At 50.0% G+C, this 13687-nt stretch overlaps 1 protein-coding gene across 1 annotated transcript in view; it reads left to right on the top strand.

The window, feature by feature from the left end:
* The window catches only part of SRRM4 (serine/arginine repetitive matrix 4), a 161588-nt gene extending 151298 nt beyond the window's left edge, over nt 1-10290 (top strand). The window contains exons 10-13 of the mRNA XM_060121630.1: nt 1975-2166; nt 7357-7467; nt 8114-8254; nt 10005-10290. Coding sequence (XP_059977613.1) covers nt 1975-2166; nt 7357-7467; nt 8114-8254; nt 10005-10290 — 730 coding nt within the window. The remainder of the gene's footprint in view (nt 1-1974; nt 2167-7356; nt 7468-8113; nt 8255-10004) is intronic.
* Nucleotides 10291-13687: the final 3397 nt, after the last annotated feature.

The raw sequence follows: 13687 nt of genomic DNA on the forward strand, positions 1-13687 counted from the left end.
AAGCTCGGCTGGGAGCCAGGGCTGGGTCAGAGCAAAGTCCATGTCTCCAAGAACAGGCAGTGATGTTCCCAGATATCTACTCATATACTTCAGGGCTGTTATGCAGGAAATACTGAGAATAGCAATAACAACAACAACAACAATAATAATAACAGCAGCTATTATTTATGGAGCCCTGAGGTACTATGCCAGGTGCTTTCCATAGATAATCTTCCTAAACTCCTTCTAAAACCTTTACGGGATAGGTTCTCTTATAATTCTTTTTTAGCTGATGGGGAAACAAGCTCAGAGCAGTTAAGAACCTCACTTAATAAGGGCCGGCACTGGGATTGAAACACAGATCTGTCTCCAGAACTGGAGTTAAGCCTGAACGGCATTTAGCAGTTACCTGCTTAATCTGATCTATGTGGACAGCCAAATTAAGTAACTTAGACCCAGCCTTTCACTGTGAAGTATAAATGATCTTTAAATCCGTGGCTATTTATGTCATGTCAGCTATGAGCAGAGGGCAGAATGGAAGAGACATCAGCTCTAAATCAGGGGAACCACAGACAGTAAAGGCAGGGGCTGGCAAGGTAGCAGGGACATGGACTTCAGGGCTGGACAGATCGGGGTTTGAGACTCTGGGTGGCCGTGAGCAAGCAACTCACCCTTCTGGGTCTTCTCTGTAAATAAGGGATGATAATGGTGCCAACTTCCTAGGGTTGTTGGGGGCTAAATGAGATGATGCTGTGAAGCTCCCAGGATGTGCAGGGGCTCAGCCTGTTTGTTCCACAGCTATTTATCAATGACCTAGGACATTGGCTCTGTCCTGGTGCTGGGATACAGTGTCCAGAGACATGAGTCCTGTCCCCAGGGAGCTCCATGTCTGGGGGAGGGAGACAACAATTATAAGACCAAGCGAGCCGTCTAGGGGTGGGGGGAGGCATTGGAGGCTGGGGGCTCTGATAACACAATGGAGGTCACACAACCAGTCTTAAGGGGGTCGAAAGCCTGAACCATGAGTAGGAGTTGTCAAGTGAAGAGGGTTCCAGGCAGTGGGAATGTTCTAAAGCCTGAAGGCAAGGAAGGGAATAGGAATATTCCAGGAGGGACAAGTAGTCCACTATGGCTGGAGTCAAGAGAGGGAAGTGCCCGAGCTGAGACTGGCGTATGGGCAGGGGCTGGGTCACGATGAAACTATATGAATGTTATTTGAACTTGACCCTTGGCCCAATCCCAATGAGCATGTCCTTACCGAGAACCAACAGGAACCCAGCATGGTTCTAGGCAAGGTGAGGATATGACAGGACCCTGTGCTTTGGGTGAATTTGAACAAGCCTCCACCCTTCTTTGGGTCTCCAGTCCCCCATCTGCAAAATGGGCTACGCCAGTTTCCCAACTTAAACCAACTCCATGTCACTTTCTTGAGTCGTTCTGTATCCAGATACTACTGTTACTCTCATTTACTTTAATAAACTCACTTTTTAATATAAGGAAACTTGTAGTACTAGCTTAAATAGAAAATTTGTATCACCTGTCCTCAATAGACTGCACCTGTGAAAATACATATGATTCAATCACTGTATTTAATTCTGGTTAGTTACAGTTGCCTGCCCAAGGTTCTGAGTCTCAGGCCTGCTCTCTCTCTCTTTGGGAGATTGCAAGCATTAAAGAGACAGTAAAAACCCCCTAGTACCCAACCTGGGCCTTCTCATTCATATGATCAGAGGGACTGGAAGGGGACGAAATCTTCCACCATGTGATTTGATCATACCCATCATGCACCCTGTGGTATGTGTCCTACTCTATCTCTGCTCCACTAACATCCGTACGGGGTCTGGGAAGTCTTTCCAGAGGTAGTAAGATGGGGAAAGGTGGATGGGGGGTTCTGAGAGCACCACAGCCGAGGCAAAGTACGGAGGTGAGTATCAGCTGAAGATGCCCTGGACCAGCGGGCGGGCCAGTGCTAACAGCCATTCTCCCCCTCTGCAGAGGATTCCAGTCGCCATGTCTGGAGTGCACCGAGGTGAAGAAGTCCAGTTTGGTCCCACCCACAGCCCGGAGCTCCCCCATGAGAGGGCGCTCCCGCAGCTCGTCCTGTGCCAGCGCCCACTCCTCCAGATCTCCAAACCCCAGGGCCTCCCCCAGGTGCACCAGCAGCCGATCCACCTCTTCCGGGAAAAGGTGAGTGCAATTTTGACCTTGGCTCTGCAGCTAGTTAAGGTAACTGGAGAGGTCGTTTGACCACCAAGCGACAGAAGTGGAACAGATTTGAGTTTGAATGCCTATTCTATCTATTACTCACTGGTGGCCTTGGTTGTCAGTTAACCTGTCTGAGCCTTAGTTTCCTCCCCTGCAAAATGAAAACCGTAACAATACTTACCCTGAAGGATTGCTCTGAGGACTATAAGACACTTAGATCAGTACTTGGAATATAATATCAGTTTTGATTGTTGTTATTGGCATGAGGATGCATTCATGTGTATCAGTTATCTTCTGCTGCATAAAAATTATCCCCCCAGTGTAGCATCCTTATCAATAAGTTTTTCCTTGGTTCTTGATTCAGTGGATCAGCAGTTTGGGCTGGGCTCAGCTGAGTGGTTCTTCTTCTGTTCTCTCTTGGGTTCATGCATGTGTCTTCCATCAGCTGGTGGGTTGTCTGGGGGCTGGCTGGTTTGAATGACCCCAGCTGATTCATCTCTGCTCCATGTGGCCCCACATCTTCCAGCAGGCTTGTCTGGGCTTGTTCACATGGTGATGGCAGGGTTCCAGGAGAGAGCAGTAGTGTGCAAGGCCTCGGCTTGGAACAGGCATGAGCTCTTCAGCTGTTTTCTTAGCCATTGCAAGTCAGAGGACCAATCCAGATAGATGCAAGGGATGCTCCTCTTAGTGGGAGGAACTGCAAAATCACACTGCAAGGGGCATGGATACAGGGAGAAGAATTGTGCCCATTTTTTTCACTTTACCACTCAATTCTAATAACCCCTGGTTATTGTTTGATTTTCTCATGTGGAATAACGATATGGCAGAGTGCAGAGACATGCGATCTCAGGAATTGGAAGATTCCATCCAATCTAACCAACCCACAGCTTCATGGAGTCCAGCTTCCCTCTACAAACAAGAACTTCCAACAGCAACCCAACTATTCCTCTTCTGCAACCATATCAAAAAACAGTTGCTTACGTAGGTGGTTACCTCAAGACCAGTTCATTCAAAATAAGGAGGCAAGGAAGCTAACAGAAATATTCAACATGATAGAGTAACATAAGTAGAAGAGCAAGTCAGGCTAAAAGGAAAATTGAGAGAAATAAAATTAAATCAGGAGGAAGGTTAAGTCCCAAAGGCATGTCCTACCATTCTGTACGGTTGGCCATCTGTATCTGTGGGTTTCACATCCCTGGTTATGAAAGGCCAGTGTATTCAATATACTATGCCATTTTATATAAGGGACTTGAGCATCTGCAGGTTCTGGTATCTGCAGGGACTCCTGGAATCAATCCCCCGCAGATACCAAGGGATGACGGTTGTTGCTATGGAGGTGTGCTGCAAATGTGACTCTGAGCTCCCTGGCAGACAAAGCAAAAAGGGAAATTGTCCCTTTACATTATTAACAAAAAAGATAAAAATTGAACCAGTTGCTTGGAAGAGCAGTTATTTCTGATTTTTAAGTATGAAAAATGATTCACATGGCTCCACAGAAAAGGGACACTATGTGGTACAGTGGATAGAAATGCCTGACGTCCTTTCAAAGTGTCCAAAAGCATTATTTCATCGTAACTCTTTTTTATAATGTCTCTCAATATATAGCCAAAGAGCAAGTTGGCAAAGCAAATTTTTCAGGGGCCATAGCTGGACACTGTCCCAGGGCACTAAGACTGGAGGAGCTATTCCTTGTCCACACTCCTTCCATCACGCTGGGCAACATGTAAGAATAGAGTCCCAAGGCGATGGTTATTATGATCACCTAAGAAAGTAGGAAGGGGCTAAGGAACACCTGGGTGAGGGCAAGTCAGAGCAAGACTTCTTTTCAAACTGAAAAGGATAGGAAAACTTTGCTAGCATTCCTGTGAGGGAAAGCTGGCAAAAACAGAGCATGAGAGAGTGTCCCCCCTACTCATTCCTGTGCCTGTAGCAGACATTGCTAATCCTTCCCAGCCCTCTTTCCCACTGAATACAGACATGGCCACATAATCCCTCTGAGCCCTGGCAGGAACTACTAGCAGATCAAATCAGCAACTGTGAGATGAAAATTATTTGAAAGACTGAGAAAGAAGGGTAGATGTTCCTAGGAAAGTGGTGGAGAAACTAAGGCAGTCGTTCTCTAAACGTGGGAGGCATTAGCAAGAGGGAAAAAGACTGGAAATAGCATAGGGGTTAGTAATTCGGATGCACAACAGTGTAGTCTAGCAGAAGTCAGGAGCACTTTGTAGCCAAACAGACCTGGGTTCAAACCCCTTACCAGCTGAGTGACCTTGAACAAATTATTGGGTTGGCCAAAAGGTTTGTTTGGTTTTTTCTGTAAGATGGCTCTAGTAGCACTTAGTTGTCTTTAACTTGATTCAAAACAATTTTGTTAGAGTGTATGTGACAGCTGTCATATCAGTGTGCATGAGGGAGGATATTTGGGGATATATGTATATGTATAGCTGACTCACTTTGTTATAAAGCAGGAACTAACACCATTGTAAAGCAATTATACTCCAATAAAGATGTTAAAAGGAAAACAATATATTAAAATTAATAAAAGTATTACATATAATTATATTAAATATATAAAATAAACTTTTAAAAAATAAAGTTTCAAAATTTCAAAAAACAGACATCAAAATCGGTTAATTTTTGTGTAGCCATTTTAATATTGGAGATGGAAGAAAAACAACATTTTTGGCATACTATTCTTTATTATTTCAAGAAAGGTAAAAATGCAACTGATGCAAAAAAAGATTTGTGCAGTGTATGGAGAAGGTGCTGTGACTGATCGAACGTGTCAAAAGTGGTTTGCGAAGTTTTGTGCTGGAGATTTCTTACTGGACGATGCTCCACGGTCGGGTAGACCAGTGAAGTTGATAGTGACCAAATCGAGACATTCATTGAGAACAATCAACGTTATGCCATGCAGGAGATAGCTGACATACTCAAAATATTCAAATCAAGCGTTGAAAATCATTTGCACCAGGTTACGTTAATTGCTTTGATGTTTGGGTTCCACATAAGTTAAGCGAAAAAAACCTCCTTGACCATATTTCCGCATGTGATTCTCTACTTAAACGTAATGAAAACGTTCCGTTTTTAAAACAAATTGTGGTGGGCGCTGAAAAGTGGATACTGTTCAGTTGTCTGGAGCGGAAGAGATCGCGGGGCGAGCGAAATGAACAACCACACCAAAGGCTGTTCTTCATCCAAAGAAGGCGATGTTGTATATGTGGTGGGATTGGAAGAGATTCCTCTATTATGAGCTCCTTCTGGAAAACCAAACAATTAATTCCAACAAGTATTGCTTCCAATTAGACCAACTGAAAGCAGCACTCAATGGAAAGCATCCAGAATTAGTCAACAGAAAACGCATAATCTTCCATCAGGATAAGGCAAGACCACATGTGTCTTTGATGACCAGGCAAAAACTGTTACAGCTTGGCTGGGAAGTTCTGATTTATCTGCCACCTTTGAACAAGACATTGCACCTTCAGGTTTCCATTTATTTAAGTCTTTACAAAATTCTCTTAATGGAAAAAATTTCAATTCCCTGGAAGACTGTAAAAGGCATCTGTAACAGTTCTTGGCTCAAAAAGATAAAAAGTTTGGGGAAGATGGAATTATGAAGTCGCCTGAAAAATGGCAGAAGGTAGTGGAACAAAAGGGTGAATATGTTGTTCAATAAAGTTCCTGGTGAAAATGAAAAGTGTGTCTTTTATTTTTACTTAAAAAGCAAAGGCACTTTTTGGCCAACCCAATACATCATCTCTCTCTGCCTCTGTGTCCTCATCTATAGAATGGGATTGATAATAGTACCTAACCCTAGGAAATACTGAGGATTAAATAAGATAATATACACAAAACATTAGTTCAATAAAAATAGAACTACCAGGCTTCCCTGGTGGTGCAGTGGTTGAGAGTCCACCTGCCGATGCAGGGGATGCGGGCTCGTGCCCCGGTCCGGGAAGATCCCACATGCCACGGAGCGGCTGGGCCCATGAGCCATGGCCACTGAGCTTGCGCGTCCGGAGCCTGTGCTCTGCAACGGGAGAGGCCACAACAGTGAGAGGCCCGCGTACAGCAAAAAAAAAAAAAAAAAAAAAATAGAACTACCATATGACCCAGCAATCCCACTACTGGGCATATACCCTGAGAAAACCATAATTCAAAAAGATACATGTACCACAATGTTCATTGCAGCACTATTTACAGTAGCCAGGACATGGAAGCAATCTAAATGTCCATCGGCAGATGAATGGATAAAGATGTGGCACATATATACAGTGGAATATTACTCAGCCATAAAAAGGAACGAAATTGAGTTATTTGTAATGAAGTGGGTGGACCTAGAGTCTTTCATACAGAGTGAAGCAAGTCAGAAAGAGAACAACAAATACCGCATGCTAACGCACATATATGGAATCGAAAAAACCGGTACTGATGAACCTAGTGGTAGAGCTGGAATAAAGACGCAGATGTAGAGAACGGACTTGAGGACACAGTGCGGGGAGGGGAAGCTGGCATGAAGTGAAACAGTAGCACTGACATATATACGCTGCCAAACGTAAAGTGGATGGCTAGTGGGAAGCAGCTGCATAGCACATGGGGGTCAGCTCGGTGCTTTGTGACCACCGAGAGGGGTGGGAGAGGGAGGGTGGGAGGGAGGCTCAAGAGGGAGGGGATATGGGGATATATGTAAAGCAGAAACTAACACACCATTGTAAAGCAGTTATACTCCAATAAAGATGTAAAAAAATTAGTTCAAAATCTGGCACATAGTAGAATATATAATAATAAACATTTCCTGTGTGCTGACTATATGCCAAGATGCTAAGTAATTTACCCTAATTTACACGTTTAATTTACAATTCTATGGGGTAAGTACAATTACCCCCATTTTACAGATCAGAAAGTAGTGGCCCAGAGAAGTGAAATCAACTGCCCAAAGGTCACACAGCTAACACGTGGCCAGGAGAGGAAGAACTCAATAAGGGGACGTTGTTGATATCATTATTAACCATCCAAAAGGGAGGGGATTTCATCCTCAGGTAAGGGCTTGGTTCCTTTGCCTGGCCTCCAGAAATAAAAAGGCCTGGAGACCAGCTGAATAAAACGCTGGACAGACGGGGCAAGCCCGGCAGAGCTCAGCAGGCCCCTCAGAGGCTGTCTCCTCTCTTCCAGGTCCTCCTCCCGCTCTCGCAGCTATTCCTCCAATTCTGGCAAGAGGAGCCCGCCTAGCAGAAGCTCTAGGTCCCGCCGAAGCCCCAGCTACTCCCGCTACAGTCCCAGCAGGTACCGGCCCCGTCCCGCCCCCCCACACCGCCCCGCAGTCCCCACTCCTTTGCTCGGATCCTCCTGTCTGGCATCGCCTCCTCGACTTGCTTCTCTGGGGCGTCTCCCAAGCCCCGCGAGCTCCTCTCTGGTCAAGCCCTGCCGGGCTACGGATGGGAGATGACTCAGCATCCTAGTGGTTCCCTTTGCCGTGTCTGGAGTGGCAGTCAGGCCCCCAGTACATCCCAGCGTTCTCATGTACTCACCCCAAACACTCCAACGGCCACACCCCAGCCCTCAGACTCTTCGCACACCTAATACTACTCCTCATCCCTATGTCCATACCCCCCAGTTCTGATTCTTACTCGGCACCTGGGCCCACCTAACAGTCATATCCTCACCCTGCAATGCCCACCTTCAAAGGCTGACACCCCTACACACGTCCAGCTGCAAGGCCCTCCCCCGCCCCCGGGTACCCACCCATCCATGCAGACTCTCCCCACAGCCGTGTCATTTTCCCTCCCACCTCCCTAGGGGCCCCGTGCAGACCCCATCCCTGCCCCAGCGAGGGGGAGGGCAAAGGTAAGGAGGAAGTGAGTGCCCCCCTCCCACCGAAAAGCCAGGCCAGCCCCAGCTCCCCAGTAACATCCCCACCGCACCCCTTCAGGGAGCGGGACCCCAAGTACAGCGAGAAGGATTCGCAGCAGCGGGAGCGCGAGCGAGCGCGGCGGAGACGTCGGTCCTACTCGCCCATGCGGAAGCGCCGGAGAGACTCCCCGAGCCACCTGGAGGCGCGGAGAATAACGAGGTGAAGCCAGGAGGCACCCACCTCCTGCCTCATTTCCACTCCCTTCCCACCCGCTGGGGTCTCAGACTCTCCCCAGGCCTCCTTGGGGCTGGATCGCAGGATTGTGGGAGCTCAGGGACACCCTGCCCCCCATCAGCCACCGAAATGAAGTTTCTGTTCACAGCCTCGGGCGAGTCAGCACCCTCAGCCACCACGCGGGCTTGCAAGAAGGGGGCGGGGCCTAGGCCGGCGGGGTCGGGTAGAATGCAGTGGCTGGCCAAGGGGTGAGCCCAGCCGGAGGAATAGGGTGTGGCCGGAATATGCGCATGCAGCTGGGGCGAGGGAGGCGGGGCTGGGCCATAAGGAACGGGGACCCAAGCAAGGAACAGAACCGGGACTTTGCGTGGGGGCGGAGCCAGGCGGTGGCAACAGACCTCCGCCCTTAGACCCACAGCCCGAATGCAAGGCTTGAATAGACCCATAGGTAATTATACCCTGAACCAAGTGTAGGGAGGGCAAACAGGATTGTTTAGGTGCCAAAAGGACTGGGAGGGAGCCCTAGTGGGTAAGGGGAGGAGCACTGTTTTGGAGAGGAATGTTGGCTCTGCCACTTTCCAGGTGAGCTGGGAAAGTCTCTTCATCTCCCAGAATCTAAGTTTTCTCACCCATGAACTATTGGAGGAAATAACTCCCAGTAGTATCATAAGCATGAAATGAAAAGGGGCAAAGAGATGTGAATGCCGTTTATAAACTTACATGCAGAACACTGGAACCCACTGTGTTCCACTGTGATGGACTGAATGGCCAGACTAGATGGATAAAGATTCCTGTAACAGATAAAGTCTCGGACGAGAAAGGCCCTAGAAGAGAAGCCTGAGTCTAAATGGACACAAATTTCTCGGACCTTGAAATGGAGAGAATGGCTGAATGTTGCCCTAAAAATGGCTCTTGACAATCGGTTGGCCTACCTCCTGGTCCTCCAAGGGTCAGCTGCTCAGTCCAGAGACCCACAAGTATCCCGGCCTCCCACGCCTCCTCCCTGGAGATGACGTGAAGGGAGGAAGAAGAGCTTGTGCCCCAGATAGTAAGGCAGGGTAATGGCATTGCCTTCTCAAGTGTCTCACAGAACACCCTGCCTTGGCCTGGCACGCAGGAAGGGAGTCCTAACCCACTGCCTTGACTTTCGAAGGTATCCTTGGAATGGACTTGGAGGAAGGCTGAGAGGAAGAGAGTTGCATTTCCAAAAGACGCTCTGGTTTCCATACTCAACCCCAAATAGTCCATCATGATGAACCCATTCAGTGTTTCCCAAACTTCCATCCCCCACTTTTGCCTTGTCTGATTATCAAGTGTACCATTTACTTAATTTTCTGTAAATAGATGTGCTTTTCTTTTAAAAGGTCCATACATTTATTTCAAAAGGAAACTTGATGCACTACAGTGAGTGGAAAATCAGCCTCTTCTTTTTGCCATAAATAGAAGGTTCTAGTAAAAATAAAAATAGCAAAACAAAACTGTTGCCAGCTGGAGGTTCTCCCTGAGCCCAGCCTTGCTGTGTTTAAAAAAAAAAAAAGTGAGATTATGACTTTTCAAAACATATCAGCAGTAGACTGAAAGCATCTCCTTGATGTTCTCAGGACTGCAAGGGAAGAGTATGGGAATTTTTTTTTCCTGAGGAGCTGGGAAATGTCTCTTGGGACAGTGCCTGTGCTCCCTGGATTGAGGCTGGGAGGAGTCTTGCCCTCATGCCGTCTCCCTCTGGTCCCTGCAGTGCCCGGAAACGCCCCATCCCCTACTACCGGCCCAGCCCCTCTTCATCCAGTGGCCTCAGCAGCACCTCCTCCTGGTACAGCCGCTCAGCCAGCCGAAGCTCTTCCCGGAGCCTGAGCCGCAGCCGCAGCCGCAGCCGGACCCGGACCCGCAGCCGCAGCCGCAGCCGGACCCGCACTAGCAGCAGCTGCAGCTCCCGCAGCCCCAGCCTGGGCTCTCGGAGCCGGAGCCGGAGCCGGAGCCGGAGCTACAGCTCAGCAGACAGCTACTCCAGCACAAGGCGCTAAGCAAAGGCCCTCCCTTGAGCCAGCTGCCTGTGGTGCCCCTTTCACTCTGCCAGCCTCCCCCACTCCCTGCCCGCCCTGCCTTCTCCTTGGTATAGACATTGAGGGCTCCTGGGCCCTGTCCTTCCTGCTCCCCTGGGGGCGGGAGGAAAAGAGGGTATGGGGGCTTCAGCCTCTATGTCGAGCTCCTAGGAGCCTCCACCACACCACCCTGGGGCTCAACTCAGGCCTGAGCATGTGGAGTGAACCACCTTCTGTTGGCACAGAGAAATCTCAAAGGTTTGTAAGAAGCGATGGGTCCGTGACTCAAAAGTTTGGGTCAGGCCAGGAAAATGTAAGAGAGCTCTGCTCACCCACTGCTGGCAGGTGGCACACGAAGGCCAGTGTGCTTCCTCACACCTGCCCTCTTTCTCCTCTCATTCAGTCTCATGGCTGCATGTGTGTGGACCCTGATGGGAGTGAGGGGTGGATGTTAGAAGAGACCAAGGGCAGTTCAGGCCCAGGAGAGGGGTCAGGCCTTTCAGCTCCCCACATAGGCCAGAGCAAAAGCTAGAAGGCTGTTGGGTCCTAGAAAGGGAGACACGTGGGTAGGGGTCATGGACATTTCAGCTGGGGGTAGGTGTCGGGAGATAGGAGATGGACTCTCGGGCCATGAGTGTGGAAGCAAAAAGGAGGGGGGCAGTGTGCCACTCGCAGTACCTCCACGTGGTCAGGAAGACGGGCCCAGTAGCTTCTAGCCAGGGAGAGGCCACCGCACCGTTTACACAAAATGCCTCTTGGCGGCCCACACGGACCCGGCGACCTCTGAGAACGGACACGGTGGACAGCAGGACAGCCTGGTCTGCGGCCCCGCTTCCCAAATTTGCCTCAGTCCTGTTAGCTGGCAGCAGCTTAATTCCTGGGACCGTCTGCTGAACGTTCACCAGTGCCGTGGCCTGCTGCCAGTCCCCAGCGCCAGCCAGTCTGCCCTTACCCTCCGGTTGGCGCCTGCCTGCCCCCTCCCCACTGCCCAGACTGCCACACCCTGGATCCTCCCCAGTGCAGCCCAGCACCCCCCCACCCTCAGCCTAAGTCGCCTCCTTTGCCTTTCAGGAATCTTGCCAGGATGGGGCACAGCAGCTCAGGTTTGGGGGAAAAGATCCAAATGCAGCGAGTCTGGGGGAAGGGGGCTTGGATGCTCCGCAGCTCGCACTGGTTTCCGGAGTTTCTTATCAGCTCGGGAAAGCCCCACCTTCATTTCTGCCCTCGCCCCACTTTCCCCCGCCCAGGGCTGGGCGGCGAGGGTAAGTTGATCTCCAGCACACAAATACCACCAGCTGCTTCACCCATGGAAGGCCCCGAGAACAGGGGCGTGAGGGAGAAGATCCTTAAAATAAACTCTTGGGCATCCCCCTCACCAGCTGACTGGCTTTCCGGAGCCTTGCGGGTGAGTTTCCAGTTTGTGGTGGCAACAGCAGCAGGACAGGGCGTGGAGGGAGAGGGTGAAAGGGACAGCTCCCAGCTTTGGATGCTGGGGCTCTGGGAAGCAGAAGCCAAACATTCTTTATCCCTTACACCCCAAGGAGGGGTGCGCGGGGGCGGGAGGGGGGAACATTTGAAAAAAAATCCTTTTTCTTGGAAGCAGTGAAATCCTCCCTCCCGGTCCTTCCCATCACATCAGCCTGGGTCCAGAAACTGCCCTGCAGCCAACCGGAAAGTCCTTCCTCCGCTGGGAGAGCGGGGCCAGGCGCCGGGGCGGCAGTGGAGGACCTGGCCTTTCCACGATGCCCTCTGGCCCAGACCTGGGCCCCGCCCGCCAAGACTGACGGATGCCAGTGCTATCACCGCAGAAGGCCTGATGGCAGGTGCCTGGGCCAGGGGCAGGTGCCCTGGGAGGGCATGTGCAGCAACTGTAAATAACCCTCTTCCCCGCCCAGGAGTCCGCACTGGACTCCAGTCTCCATGGAGACAAAGGCTTTCTGGAGCCACGGAACCTCCTTAGCAGGACAGCAGGAGAGACCCAAGAGCCGGCCCCCAGTCCGGACTGCCTGCATTCAAGCAACTCGAGGGGATCATTTTGCGGGGGGCTCCTAGCAAACCTCTTGTTTATCTTATTTATTTATTTATGGTTGTTTATTTATTTATTTATTTATTTATGGGATTCTCGCTCTCTCAGTTGCCGTTAGCAGTATTCAAGTATTTATTTATATGGAGAGGGGGGTGTGTGTGTGTGTGTGTCTGTGGGTCTGTGGGTCTGGGGAGGAGGGGGAACTTCTACAGTATTTTTGTGCATCTCTCTTTTTTTTTCCCTCATGTCTCCATGGATGGGATTTGAGAGGCTGGATGTGGATGGGAATGTTGGCCTTTTCCCTGAAGGGGAGACTCACAGAGCTCTAAGCTTGGAACACCCTGGAGGTGGCCCGGAAGCACTGCAGACCAAAGGTTCATGACTAAGTCCACGTCCGGTGAGGTTCAGGCCTGCGCTCCAGCCCCCTGCCCCCCAGCTACCTAACTGAGGTACCAGAAAGATGAAAACAGTCAGGAGGCTTAGGAGCTAAGGTGCTGACCTGACATGGCAGAGTCACAGCTGACATGGGGGTCAGAGTCTAAAGTTAGCAAGTAAGGCCAAAGCTGCAGAGTCTGAATTACCTGGGAGCGTCCTTTCGGGAGGCACCCAACGTGAGACAGACGTGCACATCTTAGTCTCACCCTCGTTCCAGGGCACACAGTTAGTGGGTGAGATCATTTGCTCTTCTGAGCCTACCTAGTTGGTTTCATGTAAGTTAACACATGCTTCTGACTCCCCCTTAGCTAATTTCTCCCCATCCCCTGAGAGCTCAAGGCTGCTCTGTGGACAAGCCTGCCTTGTGACGGGGTTATCGGCCATCCTGGGAGAGACACACAAACCCAAAGCAAAAGCCTTTTTCTGTGATCTCAGAAGAGAGCACACAACTATTTCTGAACTTAGAAAACAAACAAGATGAAAGGAGCAGCCGGAGGTTCCCACCAAGAAAGTCATTCTGGAACCTGTGTTGGGAACCAGGATCCAGAGGTCTTGACCAGCCCTGCCTCTCTGAGCAGCCAGCAGTGTCTTCTGGCTGCTGGCTGGAGGGGCTCCTGCCCTTTTCAAAGTCGCTCTTCACTGCCTTGACATGGCCAGCTTGCCTGGTCTAGCTTTGGGTTTGGTGAGACTTTTGCAACATCCCTGATTGTTTCCCTGGCAATGTGACTTTACTCTGCCCTAACCCAAGCAAGGGAGTACCCCTAGCCTGGGAAAGTTTGCAAGAGCTTAAATGCCTCCTGGGAGAAAAATCTGTCCTCTCCCTGTCACTTGGTGTGTTTCTCGAATTTCCTTTACATTTCCTTTTTTTCCATCCAAAAATAAAACTGTTTGGGGGGCGCTGGTAAACCTTGTTTAACC

The sequence above is a fragment of the Lagenorhynchus albirostris genome, chromosome 14 (genome assembly GCF_949774975.1).
Source record: "Lagenorhynchus albirostris chromosome 14, mLagAlb1.1, whole genome shotgun sequence".
Lineage (NCBI taxonomy): Eukaryota > Metazoa > Chordata > Mammalia > Artiodactyla > Delphinidae > Lagenorhynchus > Lagenorhynchus albirostris.